The sequence below is a fragment of the Rhinoderma darwinii genome, chromosome 2 (assembly GCF_050947455.1).
Source record: "Rhinoderma darwinii isolate aRhiDar2 chromosome 2, aRhiDar2.hap1, whole genome shotgun sequence".
Lineage (NCBI taxonomy): Eukaryota > Metazoa > Chordata > Amphibia > Anura > Rhinodermatidae > Rhinoderma > Rhinoderma darwinii.
This window is the reverse complement of record NC_134688.1, coordinates 136,510,657-136,535,502: the sequence shown is the minus strand read 5'-3', so window position 1 is coordinate 136,535,502 and position 24,846 is coordinate 136,510,657. Positions and strand designations below refer to the sequence as shown.

General features: G+C 41.9%; 1 protein-coding gene across 3 annotated transcripts in view; it reads left to right on the top strand.

Annotated features, from left to right (window-relative positions):
- DIAPH3 (diaphanous related formin 3) overlaps positions 1 to 24,846 on the top strand; it is a 613,925-nt gene that overhangs the window by 171,352 nt on the left and 417,727 nt on the right. For all 3 annotated transcript variants that reach the window (XM_075852308.1, XM_075852309.1, XM_075852310.1), the window contains 4 exons: positions 6,712 to 6,786; positions 9,244 to 9,313; positions 14,896 to 15,032; positions 15,699 to 15,804. In XM_075852308.1, the coding sequence (XP_075708423.1) occupies positions 6,712 to 6,786; positions 9,244 to 9,313; positions 14,896 to 15,032; positions 15,699 to 15,804 (388 nt within the window). The remainder of the gene's footprint in view (positions 1 to 6,711; positions 6,787 to 9,243; positions 9,314 to 14,895; positions 15,033 to 15,698; positions 15,805 to 24,846) is intronic.

Sequence of the window (24,846 nt, the reverse complement as noted above, 5' to 3'; positions counted from 1 at the left end):
ACGTGGTTGTATATATATTTTTTTACTTTTTCTTTGGCCACGAATCCTATGTTATGTCCCTTCCGCATCAAACCATGTATGCTGCTTTTTTGCTGGAACGGGAAGGTCTGGAAATAGACCAGCAAAATTGTTCTGTGTTCTATTTTTATTTATTTTTTTAATAAGTCTGTGTGTAAATAGGCCTCCACTATCGCAATTCTTTGTTCAATTGAATACGGCATGTTGGATACCCTCAAGCACAACACTACTATCCTACCCAAAGAGATCCACTCGAATGGCAGGGAAGGATACGGTGGGCCTATTCCATTTCTGCTTTAGTAAAATGAAAGCTAAGCTCTTATTGGTTTTTATGTGCAACAAAGATCGTTTTACTGTTAGACCGTTTTGATGAATGACAGCCTGATAAGCATTAGCCTGTAAAAACACAAGGGAAACCAGGGTCCTGTTTTTGTGTCTCACTCTGTATCTTTAAATGCATGTCCTGGATTTGAATAAGGCCTGTTCTGTTTCATGTGGCTTAGATTAGTGGTCCCCAACTACTGGGCCGCGGATGATTTGGTAGCAGGCCACGGTGTCTGGTATGCTCCCCGGTAGCCTCAGGGAATTTCAAGCGAAAAACCGCACCAAACAGTGGTAGAGGTTTTTCGCCCGGAATGGCCGCTGCGGAAAACTGCTGAGCAGGCCTCCTGGGATGATGTTTCATCCCAGGAGACCGCTGCAGAGGCGGTCATTTGATGAAACGTCATCCCAGGAGGCCGGCCCTCTAACGTTATCCAGGCCGGCCTCCTGGCATGATGTTTCATCCCATGTGACCGCCGCTGGTCCAAGTTCCATCTGCATCCTTAGGATGCAGATACAGTTGAATTGAATGCTGGAGCAAGAGTGACGGCTTCTTGCCCCAGCGTTCACTCGTGAGCGCTCGACGCAGGCAGGCACGATGTTGTGACACTCATCGCGCCTGTCTGCGCCGAGTCAGTCATAGCACAGACTGAAGAGAAGGATACTCCACCCGTTGTGGGAACGGGGATAGGTAAGTAATTATGTTATTATTTTTTATTAGGCACATATGGGGGCATTATTCTGGGTATAGGAGTGGGGTTGATATAGTGGCAGCTATTACTTGTTGGGGCAGCTAACGGGGCTTTTTATTGTATGGTGGCCTTATACTGTATGGGGAGCCTTATACTTTATGGGGCGGGGGTCTTATACTGTATGGGGGGCCTTATACTGTGGGGGCAGCTATGGAGAGCATTATACTATGGGGCAGCTATGGGGGCATTATACTGTGAGGGGGCAGCTAAGGGGAGCATTATACTATGGGGGCATTATACTGTGTGGAGGCAGCTATGGTGAGCATAATACTGTGTGGCAGCAGCTATGGGGAGCATAATACTGTGAGGGGGCAGCTAAGGGGAGCATTATACTATGGGGGCATTATACTATGTGGGGACAGCTATTGGGAGCATAATGCTATGGGGGCATTATACCGTGGGGGCATTATACTGTGGGGGCATTCATGGGGACTGTTGGGCAAGGCGGCTGGGCATAGGCACGGGTAGGGGGTCTGGTGGTGTTGGGGAGGGCCCAAGCGGAATTCTTGCACCAGGGCCCATGAGCCTTTATTTACGCCCCTGCTGCGATTTGTTGTGAATTTTACCTCCCCATTGAATTCAATGGGGAAAACCCGCAACAAATAAGCAGCGTTTGCTCAAATACAATTGACTCGCTGCAGAATAAACTTCTGCATTGCAGCTCAATTTCTGAGTTTTTTTTCTGCTCCGTTTTTACGCAGCGTGTGGATGAGACTTGTTTTATCTCATCCACTTTGCTGCTACTGTATTATAATACAGGTATACGCCGTATTTACGCAATGTGTGAAATGACTCTAACCACCGCCCCCCGCCCTGCTGGTTCCTGGAAAAATTTTCTTGCATCAAACTGGTCCTCAGTGCAAAAAAGTTTGGGGACCACTGGCTTAGAGGGCATGCAGCTCATAATTTTGAGACTAGCACCATGGACAGCAGCACACAGCTAGGGAAATCTAAGAATGACGATATGTTTTTTTAAAATAAAATTGAGTGTTCAGTATGTTAAAACCATTTTATTAAACTATTTAAAGCACGTAGTATAGTGTCATGGGTTCATAATTGTATATGCTGTGGTACAGTCTACATTAAAAAATGTCTGTAGCAAATTATGAAAGTGAAGAGATTTGCATGCAGAAAAGTAAGGATACTGCAGGGGCTGCAATGGGCTGGAGTTGGCACACGCTTGTGACCAGGGCCTGTAAGCTGTGGCTCTAGAAATTGAACTAAAGGTACAGTAGGTAGGAACCGGCTCTAAAATACAGGGGTGCTGACCAACTTCTTTTTTTGCATTCTGCTTTTGGGGGTGGTGACTGCCTCTATCTTGGTCGTGCATTCTTCCTTCTGTTTTTAATTAGAGCAGCATAGTGCTGGTTTCTACCTACAATTAGTTAATTTTGTAGGCCTAAAAGAGAGGTGAGTCTGTTTAGTGTAGGGACCCATCTGAATGAGGTCAACTTTTCGTAGCAGGTAGGCTCCAAAAATTTGATCGAAATGAGCACGAAGAACCACACATTTGTAAGTATAGTAAATATAGCAGTAATGCAATTTTAAATATTATACTCAATGTTTGCCTTTATTTTAGCTCACGCAGGTCCTGTTTTAGTGACACGCAGGACCCGACGACACTGAATCCGTCAGGTTGACTGTCGGATTCAGCGTAAAACGAAAGGTACATCTGCTCTCTATAGAGCACACAGAACAGCTGTATGTCCAAAAGTAAAAGGAATTTTTAATAACTATTTGCAAAGTTACACTAATCACACTAACTCTATTAAAAAACAAAAAAAGCCCTCAAAGTTTACATAGCTGAATGTGTGTATATTTTATGTATTGAGACATTTTAATGTTTATTGTAAAAAAAGGTGTATGTGTATTTTTTTTTAATTTCACATTACTTTGTTTTTACTTTATTTTTTAAACTTTAATGTACTGGCATATATCTATATTACAGTACATTAGCCTGTGTACTGATAGTACACAGGCAGCTGTTAGGACATATCTAAGTATGCCCTAACAACAGGAAATATGGTAGGACAGCCCTGGGGTCCTTCAATGAACCCTGGGCTGTCTGCCCATATATGGTATGTCCCTCAATCGCGTCACAGGTATTCCCTGTGATGCGATCCAAGGGGTATCCCCCCTTCTCATTTTTCCCTGAATGCTGCAGTCTGCTGTGATCGCAGCATTCACAGGAATAACGGCGGAGATGAGAGGTTCCTCTGATCTCCGCCAGCGGGGCTGCGGCTGTGTAATACAGTCATTGCCCCGCTCCTGACAGGAAGTGCGCGCGCGGTCAGCATGAGGAGATGCGGCCGGCGCTGAACTAATGAGCGGCGGTTCAGGCACTTTGGACAGAATATAGGTGTGTTTTGTAGTGCACCCACCACGTTCTGTTTTCAGTGCCGCCGCTCATTAGTGCAGCGCCGGCCACATCGCATCATCCTGACCCCGCGCACTTGTTATCAGGACTCAGGAGCGCGGCAATGACTGTATCACACAGCCGCAGCCCCTTTCTCATACATTCATGTGTTACAATACTGAGCTGTGCGGCCGCACAGCTTAGTATCGAAATACATGAAACAACGGTATCGAACCGTTTGGGGATGCAGAGTATCGAAACAGTATCGAAGTTTCGATGCATCGTGCATCCCTAGTCCTGAGAATGCAGACACAGTTGATGCCGGGACATACTACCGGCCGCCCGCGACAGCAGGACACTGCCCGGAATGCTGGCCGGAATCCGGGACTGTCCCGCTGAATCTGGGACGGTTGGTAGGTATGCTTGTGTGTGGCATTATTTAGCAGTTTTTTGCTCTACGGGCTCTAGCTCTAATTCTCAGTTGTCTCAAAGCTAGTGGGCAGCTAATGGCAATCATATTTTTTATACACTGCACGCAGAGAAGAGTAGAATCTTGCACGCCTATCTTTTATATATCACAAATAAAAAGGCAGCTGTAACATGGAGATTATACATCCAAAATAAGCAGTGTGAGAATCCAGCACTGGAGTTGCATAGACAGCTTTCCATCAAGTCTGTGTGTTTATCTCTGCTCCTACCACCTCCCCATTCTCACCCTACTCCCTCCATTGACTTACATGCAGCTTGTCTTGCTGAGTCACACTATTCCTCTGCTCCCTTCTCCAGCTCGACTTCACCTCTCCATAGAAAGTTATAGACAGGCAGTGAAGAGACACCCCCCCCCCCCCACCTTCTGCAGCTAGTCTACTCTGCTCTGTAATCCGGGTCGGTCAATGCTGGAAAACAGAAGGGGGACAGCAGATTACAGTAACTTTGCGGCAGTAACTTCACTCAGAATTTGCATGGATAAAAAAAACTAAATTTTAACAGTAAGTAAATTACAATGTTGTCTTATATCAGGTAGGGTTCACACAGGGCGGATACACTATGTTAAGGTACACTGCGTATCCCCCTTAGAACCCGCAGAAAATTACGGCCGAAAAACGGCACCAAATTGTGGTGCAATTCCGCGGCCGGAATGTACGCGGCGGAAAACCGCACATAAAAACCAAAATTTTCTGTCTTTACCCGTAGCCATGGGGACGCATCCCTCTGACGTCCTGCACCCCGGCCCACTGGGAAGACTTTTCATCGCAACATCTGCAATTTGTTGCTAGTTTTACCTCCCCATTGAATTCAATGGGTGAAAACCCGCAACAGAAAAGCAGCGAATCCGCAGCATAAATTGGTATTCTGCGGATTAAAAAAATGCACCGCAGGACAATTCACGAGTTTTTTACGCAGCATGTGGATTGGATTTTTTCAAATCTCATTTTCTTTCCTGCTACTGTAATATGCTGCAGAAATCCGTTACGGAAAATCTGCAGTATTTATGCTACGTGTGAACCCAGCCGTATACTCTTAGATTAGCATAAATTGTTGAAAAGTTAGTCCATTTAAATTACGCTAATAGAATAATATTTGCTTCATGTTCTGTCTATTTGCATTCCTGGTTTACATATTTTCTTTTTTTCTTTTGTCTTAAGTGTGTTCCTACATGTTTATCCGTTTTCTGTTCATACAAGGAAATAAATATAATACGTTTTAAAAGCTGTGTACACCTTTGCACGAAATTTGTTTTGTTCTTGTTCATTCGCTTCCTAAATTCAAAGATAAACCTTCTTTCTAAATAGTCTTTATTTAAAAAAAAAAAAAAAAAAAAGTTTGTTTTTTTCTGCTGTAGATAACTGGCTTTGCTGCTGCTTTGAACTCAAATCTATCAGTCTGCTTCTTCTGATGGGCTGATATGATCTAGAGGTTGTGCAGGGCAGATCAGAGTGTAGAAAGGGAGAAAAGCTTCCAAGTGTTCAGGGAGGGCAGATCACACAGGCTGTCCGTATCAGAATGTAGATGGGGAGGAGAGCAGAGGGGGAATCACACTGGCTAATGTAGAGCGAAAGCTATGCTGATACACAAGAGCTATTGAGGGTAGCAGCATCCTGGACTCAGACCTCACATCTAGCATGTATTACTGGGAGGAACACTTTCACTGGAGAAACGTCTGAAACCACAATAGCTAGCAGACTAATTATGAAATACTGAACTGCAAACAAATGAAGAAATGAAGATTGCAGACTGAGACTTAGGCCGGATTCATACGAGCGTGTTCAGTCCGGGATATACGGACCATATGTCGGCAGTATTTCCCGGACTGAGCACACTGCAGGTAGCTGGGCTCTTAATGTCATCGTTATCTATGACACTACGGGTCAACGCCTCGCTGCGGGAAAACTGTCCCGTACTGAAAACATGTTTGCAGTACGGGACAGTAGTTCTGCGGGGAGGCAGGGACGCCTAGCGTCATAGATAATGATGATGCTAGGAGCCCGGCTCCCTGCACTGTGTTCGGTCCGGGAAATGCGGCCAACCTGCAGACTTTATATCACGGACTGAACACGGTCGTGTGAATCCGGCCTTAATGTAACTTTTTTTTTTTTTTTTTACTTTAGGTAACCACTAACATATATAAACATGTTTGTTTTTTTTCCTTGTCAAAAGTTTCCATAATCTTTAAATGTCATAATCTTGTAGCTTAGTACTATAGAGTAATTTGAGTTATTGTTTCTTTTGAAGTATTTTTGCACTGTTTGTATTTTCTAGGGTATGTTTCTCTGAATGTGCTTTAAGGGGTAACTAAACGCTCAACAAACTTCTGACATGTCATAGTGACATGTCAGAAGTTTTCATTGGTGGGGGTCCGAGCAGTGAGACCCCCACCAATCGCTAAAACGAAGCGGCAGAAGTGCTCATGTGAGTGCTCATCTGCTTAGTTTCTCTTTGGCTTTTTCCGGAAATCATTGTATCAGAGTACGGCCTCAATAGAAAGTCTATGAGCTCGTACTCCGCTACATCGGCTTTCCGGAAAAAGCCGAACAGAAACTAATTGGCTCAACACTCACACGAGCACTTCTGCCACTTCGTTTTAGTGATTGGTTGGTCTACAGTGCTCGGACTCCCACCAAACAAAACTTCTGTCATGTCACTATGAAATGTCAAAAGTTTGTTGAACATTTAGTTATACTTTATATGTGACCTTCGTGTACTTGTAGTTTTATGCTAGTTGTGTATTTATGTTGTATTATATATTTTTCTTCTCTTTTGCAGTTGGGTTGAAAGCTTTGGTCATGATGGACTTGGTCTGCTTTTGGACATCTTGGAAAGGATGGTGGATGGAAAACGGTAATGTAATTTTTCCTCTTCATTTTTTTAATCACAATTTCCATACATAAAGACTGTAATAAGGCTTTTTAAATTGCTTGTCATACGACAGACGTTTATGGTATATTCACAGGATATGCCATAAATGTCTGATGGACCTATCTCCAGCAGGGGTCCCCCGATCCCGTCCCACATAGTGATGTGGCTGCTGGCCACCATATCCAGGCAGAGGCTCCATGCAGAGGTGGCCGGGAGTTTTTTAAACAGCCGAGCTCACTGAGCCACTCTGTCTTCATAACTCCCATATAAGTAAATGGGAGTTTTAAGAAATAACAAAGCACATTTAGCTATACGCTCCGTGACTGGGAAGTTACAGAAATAGCATATCTCGCTACTCCCCACGAAACTGCCGGGATTGGCGAAAACTCTTAATAACTTGACAGCCTGTTCAGTGCCACAATCAAACTTAATCGCTGCACTGTATGGCAACAGCCTGGGACCAGACAAAGTTCACCATAGCTGTCTCTTGTAAAGGTCTGTTAGGGCATACCACTGCTTCTGGTACCTGTGCGTAGAATCTTATAGAAACATAATATAAAACTTTTCCCAGTCCCCAGATGTATTTGAACTTTCTATTAATTTGTTTTTAAATGTTTTCCTATGTTCTTAACTGAGCTGTAGAAAAACCTATACATGGAAGAACCCAAAATTGTATGTGAACTAAATCTCTTAAGTTCAAATGTTCTTCTATTCAATATTTCTGGATAATTGATTTGATACGCCCCTGCCAAGATATATGTAGGTCAATTCTGTGTCCTGGACTATTTAGAAGCATCACCAATTGTTTTAAATTCACTCTTCAGAAAATATAATCAAGTCAATTCTACTTTATTACAATTTTCGTCTTCTCAGCCTTACCAAATGAGTCCCTTAGTGGCCAATTTTATTGAGTTTGCCTGAAAATTGCAACATACTTGAATAATCCCCTAATTCTCAGATTTATTCCTTAAACCTCTCTCAGTTGGTAGAATCCTGTGTGGGATAATTTACAACAGAGATTTGTTCGATAGTGGAATATAAAATAAGTCTCATCCCAGTGAGCATACTTAATGGTTTTAACTGCCCAGATTTTTCTATTTGTTTATGGTGCGTTGGTCGGCTAGACTATCAGACTTGGTAAGCGTTGCATTTTCCCGTCCGTTGTGTTCAGGACATCTTGCGCTTTTAGTATATTTGACAGGTTGTCTATTTATCCTTATATGTGCCTGTGTTTAAATATTTCTTTTATTTTTTCATGGCATATAGCTACCTCTGTCAGTAACATGGTTGCAATTTTTTTGCAACACATTTGTAGGTGCCACACAAGTGGCAAAGTGTCCCAATGTTGCCCTAAGGGAGTTTAGGAAGAAATGATTCATATGTGATCACGTATTGCACAAATGACACAGCAGTGGTCACTTCGTCCTCGCTGGACTGCTGGTGATAGCATGCAGCGGTGAACATATAAACGTAATGAAGCTACTGTACAAACAATGTTGCTGGGATGAGATAGTAAAGCTGTAATTCATTGGAGAAATGTATGGAAAATATTACTGCAAGTGTCCTCCAAGTCATTGTAATCGTCTCTTATTGTGCACTCTGTTGTAAAACCAGCACTAGCTGTAGGCCAACGCTGACCTTTTTATATGTAGGCTTCTTCTTTATGACTTTCACAATATGTTGTCAATGCTGAGTCATTACCTACTTAGCGTTCTCCTTGTTTAGCTCAGCTGTCATGGCTGCTTTGGAAGACCGTGTTCGTCTTAACCGCCCCTTCTTCACAAATGGCACTTCCTCATATAAGAACAGTGATCATGATTAACATGAAGCTCTTCTACATTCTTTTTTTAAAAGATTTTTTGCAGCAGCTAAGACAGTCGGGCATTATATATACCCCTGGATCAAGACCTTATGTTAAAGAGTAGAGGGGAGTTGACGAGGTGCCAATCAGTGACTGACGTAAAGATAGCTCTTTTCTTCCCAAACCGGTCCTGCAGCAGCTGTTTCAGTATATGGTACACATTGCAGCTGCTGCAGGACCTCTTCAAAAAGATGTTATAAGGCAGGGTTGCATTAGCCTATATATAAAAAAAAAAGAGCTATTTCAGGACTGATAAGCGGCTTTGTATATTGCCAAGTAAGGCCGTATATTGTCGCTGTGCTGCTATTTTTGTATATTCTAAATTATTTACTATGATCAATATTATAGTCCTTTTATTAATAATAATAAAGTGGCAAACTTGTTGTGGTTGCTTTTTACTTATGGTTATGAGCAGCATATTCCGCATGAGAACTAACAGGAATACTTGGCTAGGCCATACAATGTTAATAATCCTTGAAAAAAAAGGATTAGGGTAATAATTTTTTGGCCCATAAAGGTTCCTCTATCCTTTTCAATATTTATTTTAATTGTGTAATAATCTTTCAAATTTAATTCAGACATGAGAAAATAGAAAAACGAATTCAACACAAAGTCATACAGTGCCTGAAGGCGTTCATGAACAACAAGGTAATCTTGTCCTGTAATAATTTAATTGTATGTTTTATGAATTATTTTGAAGACTTTTTTTTTTATAGATGTCAGACATTCAATGTGCACATGTTATTTATTGTATAGGCTCTGTGCTGCAAAAGCCTACAAATATTATTGGCCTGCACAATTTTTTTTTCAGTGTGCCAAGAAACTCATGACTTATTTTGTATAAAGAAAATTTTGTCTAGCCAGCATATGTGGAGCAGAGAGCAAGAAAGAAGTGATTTTGTGTGTGTGTGTGTGTGTGTATATATGTATGGATATATATATATATATATATATATATATACACACACATCACAGTGACCAAATACAGTTAATATAGCCTCCAAAAAGACAAGAAGTGGCCATCACTTACTACTTGGTTGGGGTCCGACAGATGGGATCCTCACTGATTCACAGAATGAACAAGCTGTGTTGTCCAGGGAATATGCCGAAGGTACCTTGTTTCCTTCGTTCTCGTGATTCATTGCTTACCCTAGTGATATGCCATTACATTTTTTTTATTTTATAATTATGTATTTTTATTGTTGTAAAGAACAAAACATACTTGATATCACAATACTACAGAGTATAATTCAAGACAACAATGGTAGGAAGTTATGACATCGTTAAATCCAAAAATAGTGCATATTCTACAATGGGTTCTATATGATAAACCGATAATGTTGCAGAAACTCCCAGTGAATAACTTGCTGTGGGGGAGTATAAGCTCCACATATTACCCTACTATCTAGGTAGACTCTGTCAACAAAAAGCAGCGAACACATGAAACATATATAACAAGACAATAGACTGGCACAACAAGGAATAAATGGCGAAGGAAGGGAGCAAAGAGATATCCTAGTCGTACATGAGTAAATAAGAGATTAGTACAGGCAGTACGCAACGTCAGGGTGGTCTAAAAGAGTCATTCATATCCCACGGTGACCAAACAGTATGGAAGCAATCCAATTTATTGTTCGTGGAGGCTGTCAAGGACTCCATTCTTCTAACCTCCCTTATTCTAGTATGTAGATCTGTCAACGTAGGAGGACTAGTTCTTTTCCAGTGGGCCGCTATGAGACATTTAGCAGCAGTAAGCACATTTAATAGCAATCGGGACTATACTTTCCATAAGCCTTTCGTCGGTACATTGAGGAGAAAAGTCATAGCTGTCAGTGGAATCCGGACACCTAGGAGTATATGTACTAAATCATTGACCTGCCTCCAAAAGGGACGAAGCAATCAACAATCCCAGAAGATATGAGTAAGTGTCCCCCTGTCACTGCGGCATCTCCAACACCTGTCTGAGACTAGAGGGTAGATACGATGTAGAAAATTTGGAGTATGATACCAATGCATCAGAATCTTATATTGGTTCTCTTTATAGGAAGCGCAAAGAGATGACTTTGCTGCATGAGACCAAATAATTTTCCACTGCGACAGGGGGAGCGCCCTACTTTGATAGGCCTTCCACTTAACCATATAGCCATGTTTGGGAGCCATACGCACACCTGGAGAGGAGAGTATATTGTAGATCTCAGAGATTAAACCACTAGTGGAGGTGGTAGTTTTGCAAAGAATTTCAAAGGGCGTAGGTTTAGAGAAACTATTATCTGCAGGAAGAGAGTAGGCAAAGTGGGTAATTTGTAGATAGCTGAAGTACACGTTAACTGACAGACTATATTTGTATTGCAACATTGAAAATGGTAAAACCGTTCTCGAGCACGGGTCTATGATGTCAGCAAAGTAAAATAGGCCAGCTCGCGACCAAGGCTGAGTCATCCTTGCAGTAAGTCCGTCGGGTAAGGAAGGGTTAAATAAGAAGGATGTCATCGGAGATTTGAAAGAGGACAAATAATATAAGGTGCTAGAAAGCCTCCAAATGTTCTTAGTAAACAACATTGAGCTAAGTAAGGGCATCAGCAAAGTGTCTACAGCCCCAGACCATAACATTGCATTCGGATGAATAGGGGCAATCCAGAGTTTCTCAATCTCAGTCCATTTATTATATGCACGTAGCGAAGCCCAACTAGGAATCCTACGTAGATGTACAGCTAAATAGTAACGATAGACATCAGGGACAGCTAAGACACCCGATGTAATGGTAGAAAGTAGGACTGATTTCGGGATTCTATGGCGTTTACTCTCCCAAATATATTTCAGTAAAGATGATTGAAACTTTAGAATATCGTTACGCGGTATAGGCACCGGCAGTGTTTTCAAGAGATACAGGTATTTTGGTAAAATAGTCATTTTAACTGCAGACACTCTGCCGAAGAAGGATAGAGGGAGAGGACCACTTAGATAATAGTTTATTAATTTCCTGAAAGAAGGGGGAAAAGTTACTTTTATACAAGGCGGTATAGGAGCCAGTAATCTGAACACCCAAATATTTAATTGCGTCTTCTTTCCATGTCTAATTGAAAGAGGCATTTAGGGTCGAAGTAAGTGACAGAGAAAGATTAATTGGTAGGGCTTCTGTCTTAGAATTGTTAAGCTTATATCCAGAGTGAAGGCTATATTCATTTAGGACCGAGTGCAAGTTAGGTAAGGAAATTTGTGGGTTGCGCAGAGTCAGGAGGACATCATCAGCAAATAGGGAAATTTTAAATTCTCTATCTCGTACCAAAAAACCTAGAATATCCGGATTACTCCCGATACGGGCAGCCAGTGGCTCTACGCATAACACATAAAGAAGGGAGGAGAGAGGACAACCCTGACGAGTACCATTGGAAGTATTGAGACGCTGGGTGGTCGCGTGCGGTAATTTAACCACTGCATTTGGAGAGGAATATAGTGAGTGTAGTACAGCAAGAAAGGGACCAGAGATGCCTATGGTTTCTAATGTGATGAAGAGGAAGGACCAGTCCAATCGATCGAAGGCCTTCTCAGCATCCAAACTAATGAGTAAGCCAGAAGAGTCAGTTTTATTGAGAGCGCCCACTAAATCAATAGTACGTCTAGTGTTGTCTCCCGTCTGTCTGTGCATAACAAAGCCAACCTGATCTTTATGAATCAAGCCAGGGAGCAGTGAACCAAGTCTATTGCCCAAAATCTTGGTAAATATTTTGAGATCAGTATTCAACAAGGAGATTGGCCTATAGCTGGAACAATCAGACTGGTACTTCCCTGGTTTAGGAATGACCGTAATAAAGGAATGAAGCATGGAAGGGGGGATCAAGGCTCCCGACAGGAAGGAGTTAAAGAGAGCTAACAAATGTGGAGATGGTGAATCTTGAAAAACCTTATAGTAGAGGTATGAAAAACCATCAGGTCCTGGGGACTTTCCAGTAGGAAGGTCCTTTATAGTATCTTGCAATTCTTCTATAGTAATGGGACCATTGAGCATAAGGGCGTCAGTAGATGAAATATGGGGAAGAGGGCAAGATTTTAAATAATCCGAGAGACGTTACGAATGAACGAACGAACGAACGAACGAACGAACGAACGGATGGATCTGTAGGGAGTTGGGATTTGAGACATGCAGGTCCAACATAATTGGAGCATGATCCGACCAAGAAATAGGGTCAATGTCAACAGACGAGGACGAACGAAGGCCCGGTATATTTCCTAGTAATAGATCAATCCGGGTATGTGTGCTATAAGGGTGTGAGTAAAAGGTATATTCTTTAGCCGAAGTGTTAGAGACTTTCCATAAATCATATAAGTTATATTTACGGATCATCGACGAAATGCCGATGTACGCCTACGCAATTCTAAAGGCGGAGAAGGTGTAATGAGGGATTGTTTGTCCATAATATCAGAGAGAGGGAGATTAAAGTCACCACCTATAAACAAAGTAGTAGACGGCAAATGGGAGATTTTAGCCAAAAGTCTTTCCAAAAAAAGGATTTGTAGCGTATTTGGAGCATCTATATTATACAAAGTGATCAGAACACCTTTCAAAATCCCTGCGAGGATGACAAACTGTCCTTGCGGATCAGCTATGGACCTAGTAACACGTAATGGACAATCCCGCGGTATTAAAATTGCAACACCTGTCCTTTTTCTTATTTTGAGTAGCTGTGTAAACAGGAAAATGAGGCAAAGCAAATTTGAAAGACCCGGATCTGTCATGGTGCGTCTCCTGCAGGAAGGCAACATCCGCCCCCAAATGCTTCAACTCCCGGAGCGCAAGACACCTCTTAACATTAGAATTTAGACCTTTAACATTTAAGGATACTATACGCGCCATGATAAATCCGTAAGCAGTAAATCAAATCGCAATAAAAAAATCCAGAGAGCAAACCAACCTGTACGTAGACTGGAATGTTAGAAAAATTAGTTGTAGCATTAGTTTTGTAGTCCCAGTCCACAGACCAGATCGCCTAATAAAAAAAGAGAGGAGAGGGGAAGGGATGGGGGAGACATAGACAAACAAACAAAAACAATACAGAAAACCACATATAGCAACTATCCGCTATCAAGTCGGTTATGAGACTATGAATGGAAGTGATATTCCATATGAAGACTAGCAAAATAAAGAAAAACTTCTGAGCATGTAACATTGAGAGCACTAGATGCAGCAAGTGCACTAGGAGGGTATAGTGTCTCCATAGGGGAGAAGAACCACTCGAAGCCTAATCTATCAGCGACACAGCTACCAAACCCCTGTAATAGGGATGAATAAATCTTGTACAATCCGTAATAGTGGCCCTCAACCACAGCCTATATAAAAAGACAACAGTTCAGAAAGCACATTCAATACTTAAACAAGGTGAACTTTCAATGCGGTCTAAGCACTTAGTTATGCGAAAGAGTATTCACACCTAAGAACAAAATCAGAAACGCTGAGATGGTGGTTTGTGTCCTCGGTCAAACATGGAACCCTGTAGAGTAGCAGATTTCTTCTTTGGAGAGACTTTTTGCCAGACAAGAGGGGGTGCAGGTGGCGGTGGAGTAAGCTCCCAATTGAGCAGTTTCGGGACCGGGATGTCCAGAATATCACAAAGGGCTCGGACGTCTGATGGTGATCTGACAACAGCAGAACAGCCCTCTCGTCTGGCTGTAAGACTGAACGGAAATCCTCAGCGGTATAAGATATTAATTTCTCGCAGGGTAGATAGTAAAGGACGTAATGGTCTACGCTTGTGCAAAGGACAGATCAGGTAACAATTGAACATTGGAATCTTTATATTGAATAAAACGGTGAGCTCTAGCTTTAGTCATAATGGTTTTTTTAAGTTCATAGTCAGTCACACAGCAAATAATGTCACGAGGTAGAGGAGAGGCACCTTTAGGTCTCAGAGCTCTGTGAGCACGATCCAACTTTATAGTATGGTCAGCAGAAACACATAGAACAGTGTTAAAAATGGTCGCCAGTACGTCTTTCAGATGCTCATCCTGAGTAGCTTCAGGTACACCACGGACTCTAATAATATGTCTTCGACCCCTATTGTCTAGGTCTTCCAAGTGTTTTTGATAATCAGAGATAGCAGTATGTTGGGCCACCACCGTAGTTTTCAACTTGGAGACATTGGCGGGTGGAGTCATGGTCTGCCATAACATTTTAAAATGGAAGAACACAATGTTTTACTGCATTATTATATTTATGTAATACTATTTTATTGCAGCATGGGTTAGAGAGAATCATGGGAGAAGAAAGGAGCCTTTCATTATTGGCCAAAGCCATGGATCCCAAGCAAGCTAATATGATGACGGATGTGGTCAAGTTATTGTCTGCTATATGCATTGTTGGAGAAGAAAACATGTAAGTACGTTGCGATTAAGTTTAATGACACGTTTCCTCACGACAGCTGCGTTGGGGAAAGTGTTTTGTCCTAGATAAATATTTATTCAGACATGTCTTGTAGCACATTTCATTAGGATTCTTATTGATGAGGCACCGTGTTAGTTTGTATTCAAGACGTTTACCATAACTAAGAGCATCGTTTTCAATAAATATTTTTTTCTTTAATAGTTACAAGTTAATGTGTTCTCATAAATGAAAATGACACTGTAATTGCTTTACTTCATATGGGAGATATCCAACAATCACATGGTAAGATTTTACCTTTGAAAAGTGAATTAATTATGTCTCGTTTGGTAGTGTATCTTACAGGACAGGAGTACACTGTTAACATGCAATAAATATATTTTCCTCACTTCTGTTCAGGAGTGAATTGGGATTTCTTATGTTCTTTGTTCCTAGCCATCTGCTTGAAGTGATTTAATTAGATTTGGTGAATTTATGAAGAAAACTGAAACAAGACGATAACAAACAATGCTGTCATCATAAACTTTGCTGTGTCCTTGCAGCAATCTGCTAAGTTTATACTTTTTTAGTGTTATAAATTGATTTTGAATTATTTTGTGTTGGGTGTTTGTTACAATGACATTTTTATCGCTCGCTATGATGTATCCTGTTTCCTTTTAGACTTGAAAAAGTCTTGGATGCAATAACCACGGCTGCAGAAGAAAGAGGAATTGCCAGGTTTAGACCAATTGTTGGAGGTCTACAACACAATACTGTCCAGCTGCAGGTTTGTGTCATTCAGTTTTATATTTTTGCTGTACATCTCCATTTTTTTTTCCTTCCTTTTCGATCTGCTTAGTATGTGTGAATCCAGCCTAAAGGTCTTCTATTGTGGCACCTTTTCTGCAGTCCCTGCATCCTTAAAGGAGTTTTCCCATAATCAATATTTATCACCTATACACAGGTGCCGAATCTAGCGATCTGCAGCCTCACAGAAATGAAGGGAGTGATGGTTGCGCATGCGCACTACCGCTCCATTCCTTTGGGGCTCCCAGGAGCGGTAAGGTAAGCCCGTTCTCGTGATCGGTGGGGGTCACAGCTGTCAGACCTCCACCGAACAGATATTTATCTCCTATTCTGTGGATAGTTGATAAATAATGATTATGGGAAAACCCCTCGAATATCGTGCGATATTCAACAAAAATATTTTTTTTTAAACTCGTTTTATTGAAGAATCGTAGTACACATGCAATCATTATATGAATATAACAATACATAAGTGACAACAGAAATTGAATGTATCGTTACAAAGCAAGACTTCAAGGAATACACACATTTAATCAAGCATATAGTACAACATCAGCAGTAACAAAAACGGAATATTTTAGAACACATGTAACCTCCATGTATCATCAACAGTTGTGTATCAACGAGAGTCTAAGATCATTATAACGTTGCGGGGTATATTGAGTCAATGAAGAAGTACACCATGCTTCCCAAATCTTATGGAATTTAGCAATACAGCCCCTTTGCCTATAGATTATCCTTTCGTATGGAACAATAGAATTAACAAGAGTTTTCCGTTTAGCCGTGGTAGGATGACGCGGGTCCATCCAACGGATAGCAATAGTTTTACGCGCCATAAGCATCACCTCCCTAAGGAATATTCTCATATAGTATGGCCAGTCCTCATCCTGTACGATACCAAACAGACACACTTGTGGAGTAGCTGGAACTGGTATGTGCACAATGTCAGTAGCTACCCTTACAACATGTTCCCAGAAAGAGGAAACTGCTGGACATGCCCAAATCATATTCTAGAAATCCGACCTCTGAAAGCGGCATCTGTGACATTCCGTACACTGGTACCTACCTATTTTGTTCAATCTAACCAGAGTAAGGTAACTTTGGTGAATTATGGATCGTTGTATAATCCTATTGACCGCTTGAGATACAAATAGTGGAGAGGATAGGATCTCCTCCCAATCCCCCTCCGACAAGTCTGGTATCTGTTCCGTCCACCTGTCCTTCACCTGCAAGGGTGCCCTGACTAATTTGGCCAAAGTAAGGGTATAAATAGCAGAGATCAAACCTCTGGGACCGAAACACTCCTATCAACGGGAACTGCGAGAAGACCAACTCAGGGGATGGGTATTTGGATTGAAGCGCATGACGTAATTGTAGGTACCTATAAAAGGCTTCTCTAGGTAGGGCAAAATCAGACTGCATCTGTATAAATGATTTGAGGACATTATCCGTATAAACATCCCCGATAGTGCCCACCCCATACTGAATCCAAAAGGACGGTGCTAAAGCGTCTAACAATTGCGTGAGTATGGGGTTAAACCATAGTGGCATATCCGTTTGCACAGCAGGGTATCCATAAAGAGATTTCGCAGCCATACACACTTGAGACGCCACTTTATGGATGATGCATAATCATTCCTATGATCTTTGTTGATAATAACACCCAGGTATTTAAATTAAGTAACCACCCGCAAGCCATGTGCAGAGTCTCACCATCCCATCCCCTGCCGGGGCATAAAAAAGGACTTGCTCCAATTAATATAAAGCCCAGGGTACCACCCAAAGATTTCCAAGGTTCTGATTGGCAGGGGAAGAGACACGTTCGGCTGAGACATGAAAAGCACCATATCGTCGGCATACAAGCCGATTCTGTCCTCCCTGTTGCCCAAACAAATCCCTTTGTACTCAGTGTTGTCGTATTCATATGGCTAATGGCTCTATAGCCAGAGCGAAGATCAACAGGGAAAGGGGACATCCTTGCCTAGTGCTTCTATGGAGACGGAAATTTGGGGAAAGTATGCCATTCACCAAAATTTGCGCCCTTGGCGCCTTGTATAAAATTGATACCCATCTAAGGAACTGTGGACCAAAACCGAACCTTTTTAAGGTCTCCAACAAGTACAACCATTCTATGGAATCGAAAGCTTTTGCAGCGTCTAAAGACGCCATAGCCCAATCTGTCTTCATATCTACTCCTATTTGTGTGAGAACTTGTACCCTCCTAATGTTGACCGAGGTAGATTTCCCGGGCATAAAGCCGGACTAATCTGTATGAATAACCTGCGAGATAACCTTATTAAGTCTATTTTCTAATATTTTGGTAAGTATTTTGTAGTCGTTATTCAATAACGAGATCGGGCGATATGAGCCACAATCCAAATGGTCCGTGTCGGGTTTTAACAGGACAATGATAGTGGCATCATACATACTATCTGGTAACCTACCGGCGCCAAGGGCGTGAGAGAACTGAGTGAGGGGATGAGATGGTGACAGTATTTCTGATACATACCTCTATAGGGATCCCGTCCGGGCCCGATGCCTTCCCCTTAGACATATCTTTCAAAGCCTCCATTACTTCCTCCTCTGAATGAAGCAGGTAGGGATGTTTTGGACTGTAAATATATAGAGTCGGGAATGAAATACCGTCCATGTAAGACATGAAGTCAGTTAGATGTGGTGTTAGTAGGATCAGCGATGTATTTTTCCTCTAAGGCTGTGCAATGCATCACCATGTCAGACTCTATTTTGGAGGAGTCTCGTTTTAAATAGGAAATAGTGGAGCGAAGGCAACCTCGAAGATAGGCCCTCAAGGTGTCCCATAATATACTGTAATCTGAAAATAACCTGTGGTCAAGATTGAATACCTCTAATTGATCTGGTATCCTGTCTTGAGGACCGATCAGAGTCAACCAAAAGGGGGTGTATTTTCCAACTCTTGGGCAATGATGGGCCAGGAGGCTTAAAGCTGATCCCCATAGGAGAGTGATCTGATGCCGCCCATGGTCTATAAGATACATTTTCAACCAAAGGTATAATGAGCGAGTTACCAATCATATAATCTATTCTTGACAGAGAATTTCTGCCCAGGGAGTGACCGGAATAGACCTTAGAATTTGGGTATTTATATCGAAATATATCTGTCCATCCCAATTCACGAAACAGCAGACCCAAGACCGAATTGAAGAAGTCCTAAATCTATCTAGACCCTGATCTACCACCATGTTAAAGTCTCCCATTCCTAACACTTTAGCGGCCGGATATGTTGCAGCAAAAGTAGCAGCCATATGCAAAACCTGCAGTGAAGCCGGCGGGGGAATGTACATACCTAATATGACATAAGGAACATTTTCAATGAGCGCATAAACAAAAACATTTCTGCCTTCACTGTCTATTTTAGTAGGTATCGCTTCCCATCTCAGAGACTTATGCACTAAAATGGATACACCCCCTAGAATAAGATGTGTGGTGGGAGTGGCTAGAACACTGGACCCAGGGCCTGAGAATAGTTTTGAATTTAGCAGGTATTAAATGCATTTCTTGAAGGCATAATATATGAGGGTTGATTTTACGTATATGCCCATAAAGCATTGTTCTCTTCTGCGGACTACCCATGCACCTCACATTCCACGACATAACCGTTATAGCGGCCATTTATAAGAAGCACAACTCACGTATAGGGTGATTCCCAGATTCTGCATAAAGAACCGTAATCCCGCACTTTGCAAATACGACTTCGACTCAAACATGAAACTAGCATACGCATACATTTGTACAAAATCATTAACGTAACACCTTTCACCCAAGGCATATTCCATAACAAGAAGAAAAAAAATATAACGAGACAATGCAGGGAGATGCACATAACATTGCCGGTGCATTTCTAGAACCATGGCACTGAGGTATACGGGGGTAAGACCCGTGCCATACAGCAATTGGTCAAGCTTCCATCAGCAAACATATAAGATTAAGGAAACGAGAGGTGTTTTCCTCCATGGAAGGACTTCACATTCAGAAGCAGAAAAACTCAGACTTGCCAACCGATCTCCATCAGTCCTAGTCCAGGTTACCGTCATGCTGTAAAATTCTAAATAGCGTAAAATCCAATACAAAAGTAAGGCAAGTAATCCAAAATAGGCCAATAGTCAGTGTTCCCTTGCATAAAACTCAAAGAATAGTAGCAGACTAAGTTAGTTTCGACGGGGTGGGCGCTACCTTCTCACCCATTCATCCGCATCTTGTGGGGAGTTAAAGAAAATGGATCTTTCACCATCTACTATCCTCAATCTTGCAGGGTAAGACATAGAGTACAGGACACCCAGATCTCTCTGGCATCTTTTGACTGCCAGAAATGTCGCACGGCACTTTTGAAAGTCAGGGAATATGGAAACTTTTGCCCCATTATATGTAATCTCCGGGAGCCTGCGTGTCAGGCGCAGGATCATAACCCGGTCATTGCAGTTAAGCAGGTGGGCGAGCAAAGGTCAAGGTTGTGCCCCTGGAGGTGGTGGTCTTCCCGGCACCCTGTGGGCCTTTCCACCGCGAAAGCTTGTGAGAAGGGCGCGTCAGGGAGTAAATCTTTTATCCATTGCATGACAAAATCTCCCGAGTACTGACCTTCAACCCTCTCCGGCATGCCGATTATACGAATATTATTTTGGCGCAGCCTGTTCTCGAGATCATCTGACTTTTGTTTCCAAAGTTCAGCCGCCGACTCCAGATCAGCAATGGCGCCAGGTAAAGAAGCTGTCCTGTCTTCTACGCCAGACACTCTGTCCTCCATGTGGGTCAGGTGCTCTCGCATGGCCTGCATGTCCTGCCGCATCTATATCGATCTTGACTTCCTCCAGCTTACCGGTAAGCGAGGTTTTGCAGGCTGCTATAGCTGAGAGTAATTTGGAGGTAATTTCAGCCAATGTGGGCTCCGGAACCACCTCTGAGGCTGGGGCCAAGCTGTCCAAAGAGTCACTTCCTTTAGAGTGATGTGGCACCGGGGAGCGGCCGCCATCTTGCCCTTCTCCCTGAGCGAATTCTTGCAGCTTTTCTGCGGCCGTTTTACCTCTGGTGGGGCTCATAACGGCTTTGTTAGCTGCTCTCTAGATCGTCGGGACGGAATTTTGGAAGCAGTAGGATGAGTTCAGGATGATAATGGCGTCGGTTCACTGCCGGGCTACAGACCTATGCTACTGTTCCCGCTGCGCGCTAGGCCGCACCCCCCAATAATTTTTTTTTTTTAAAGTCTAATAGGATGTTAACCTGACAATCTCTTGAGAAGGCAACAACTAGCTCTAGATTATTTTATTGACTAAGATTGTCTGTGATAAATTTACTTTAATCCACAGTCTTCTGAAATTGCTTATTGTTGAATGGGCTAAGCTCACGTGGGCCAGTAATGCTACCATCATTACAATCAATAAGACTAATGAGTCTAAGTTAGTAGCAACATTTTTGGACTAAATATTACAGTTTTGACACTTAAATTTCAGGCTTCAATAATAATTAGGAAACCTAGAATTGTAACTCCATTTGTAAATATGAATTTATATAAAAACGTGCAAGCTGTAAATAGGCTAATTTTTTCTTAAAGTGTAGCTAAACGTTCAACCAACTTCTGACATGTCATAGTGACATGTCAGAAGTTTGGATTGGTGGGGGTCCAAGCACGGAGACCCCCACCAATCGCTAGAACGAAGCAGCTGAATTGCTTGTATGAGCGCTCAGCTGCTTAGTTTCTGTTTGGCTTTTTCTGGAAAGCCGATGTATCGGTGTACGGGCTCAAAGACTTTCTATTGAGTCCGTACAGCGATACATTTATTTCTGGAAATAGCCGAACACACACGAAGCAGCTGAGCGCTCATACAAACACTTCAGCTGCTTCGTTCTAGAGATTGGCGGGGGTCTCAGTGCTCGGACCCCCACCAATCCAAACTTCTGACATGTCTCCATGACATGTCAGAAGTTTGTCAAACATTTAGCTACACTTTAAGTATACATTTTTATTACGTTGTGTAGTATATAACAAACAGCGGAGATTTTAACGTGAGATCCCTAATATGACAAAATTAACAAAGGAAACCGGAAGGGGGAGACAACAGAAATATGTATGACTGCCAATTTGTGAAATTACAAAAATAGTTACGTGGATAGGGTATCTGATTTATCACATAGAATTACATTTCTTAACAAACAGAAAGTACAGTATGTGAGCAACCCAGGCTACTGCTAAAACGACCAGAGACCATACCCTTAATTGTGGGGAAAACCATAGTTGCTATCAAGTAGAAATTGGTATTCTATAAGTATTCTTAGGTCAAAGGGTCTGAGTAAGCTTGTGAACCACGATTACTACTTTGAAAGAATATAAACGATGCGTGCCAATAAGTATGCAACCTGATGGGCAGAGATTTTTCCATTTGGAAGGTAAAGTTCACTTTATTTTGTATTTCTGCCATTTGTAATGGCACATTAATTTTACAATTAAGAACAATCATAAGTCTTGCAGCCAGTAAAACGTGGGACAGAATGAGTTATGACCAGCGCTGCACTAATGAGTGGTGGCACCAGCCCTGAAGACAGAGAATAATACAGAAGGATGAAGATACGTCATGGAGTTAGGGCCAGTTCACACAGAGTTTTTTGACTCTGAAAACGTGCCAAAAAATGACCAAAAATGCCTCCCATTGATTTCAATGGGAGGCGGGGGCGTTTTTTCCCACGAGCGGAAAAATCCTTCTCGATGGTAAAAGGAACATGCCCTATCTTCGGGTGTTTACTCTTCTGAACGGAATTTTGAGGCAGATTTTCTGCCTGCAAAAAAACTGTGGGAACCAGTGTCTATGAATTAAATATGCAATATTGACTATACCAACTTATTCCCACAAGTCAATATTGATATCAAACATGGTATTTATTATCTAAATGGCATTGATAATAGTGAGCCACATTAATTGTGAGTGAACTGGCGGACGATATATCTCCATGCAGATAACAAGATTTCTTTACTCATCAGAGGGATAGTAAGGGGAGGCACTGTGGTATGTGAGAACTCTAGGTAGGAGATGAGAGGTCTACCTAGCATATAGCGTTTTATTTCATTTCATTTGTTGTTGCAGTTGGAAAGCCACCAATATTTGAGCTTTTCTAATATGGTTCTCATGTAAAATTTATGTACATCCGGGGCCCCAGAGGGCCAGAGCCTGACCATTGTGAAGGTGCTTATCCGTGGGTGTTTATTTCCCCCAAATAAAGTTTGCTGTAACTTAGGGAGAAAGGAGGAGAGATATGGTCAGTGCAGGATTTGTAAGTATTATTGCTACTACTATTTTAACGATTGCCATATGACCCAGGATATAAAGTGGCTTACAAAAAATTCTCCTAAAGTTGAGAAACTCTAGGGATTAGGATTGCCACTTATGTGTACAAAATAAGGTACTACGGCTGGAGAATGCCATACCCAAATATTTTCTGTGACCCTTGTGCCAGATATAAGGGAAGAGGAGATCCAGTTGGGGTATATCTGCCCATATTTAAAATTTGGGACTTAGATGGATTACCAAAATTCTTGTACGGTATTCTGAACTTCCTGTAGTGGAGTTACTGGGTGTGCAAGGGACAGGCTGACCTTGTTCGCATAGAGACCTCTTGTATAGCTTGAATATCCGCATTGGATCAAAAATGTGTAGAAAGCGGAACAGCATAAAGGACCTTTACATATATATTGTCATCTGTGTTGAATAGAGAAATGGGTCAAAAGTTGGCTAGAGTGTTTGGGTCCTTCCCCTGTTTAGGGAGAGACACTGTGGTTGCTAAGAACATCGCCAAAGGGTAGAAGCCATCCTACCCTTTCATTGTAAGCGACACCTCCCATTTAATAATCTCGTTATCCGCCTCTGAACCCTCTCCAGTTCTCCTATGTCCTTTTTGCAATGTGGAGCCCAAAACTGAATTCCATATTCTAGATGTGGCTTTACAAGGGATTTATAGAGTGGTAATATTACATTTGAGTCCCGGGTTTTTAGCTCTCTTTTTATACACCCCAAAATCCTATTTGCTTTTGCTGCTGCTGCCTGACATTGAGTGCTGCTGCTTAGCTTTATTTTTTACCATAATACTATAATACCCAGGTCCTTCTATTGTTACGTTATCCCCTAGTTTTATTCCATTTAATGTATATTAATTCTATTATTGATTCCTAAGTGCATTACTTTACATTTATCAACATTAAATTTCATCTGCCATGTTTTTGCCCATGCTGCCAGCTTATCTACGTCTTTCAGTAATATTTTAAATTCAAGCTGAGTATCCTACAAAGTTTTGTATTGTCAGCAAAAACTGACACCATGCTATCAATCCCATCCACAAGGTCATTAATAGAGGCCCAATTCTTTTTAATAACACCGATCCTTGTGGTACACCGCTGCTGACTTCAACCTGTTTTAAGTAAGTTCCATTTATAACTACTTTGTTTTCTGTCCTTTAACCAATTCTTTACCCACTTGCATACACGTTCCCCCAGTCCTTGTGTCTGTAGCTTCAGAACAAGACTGTTGGGTGGAACAGTATCAAAAGCTTTCACACAATCCAAATAAATCACATCAGCCGCATAACCAACATCCAGTTTTGCACATACCTCCTCATAGAAACCGAGCATGTTGGTTAGGCGCAACCTGTTTTTCGTGAATCCATGCTGGTTATCAGTTATTAGACTTTTCTCTGCTATATACTTTCATACTTCATCTCTTAGAATACCCTCAAATACTTTACATACCACAGATGTCAAACTTACTGGACGGTAGTTACTCTGTTCCACCTTTTACCTTTCTTGGTACGTCATCAGCCGTCCTCCAATCCTGTGGCACTGATCCTGTTACAAGAGAGTCTAAGAAGATAAGATACAATGGTCTGTCCATTACCGAGCTCAATTCCCTTAATACCCGTGGATGTATTCGGTCTGGGCCAGGGGATTTATCAATATTTAATTTGCTCAGACGTAGCTGTACTTCCTGTGTTAAGCAGTTAATATTGG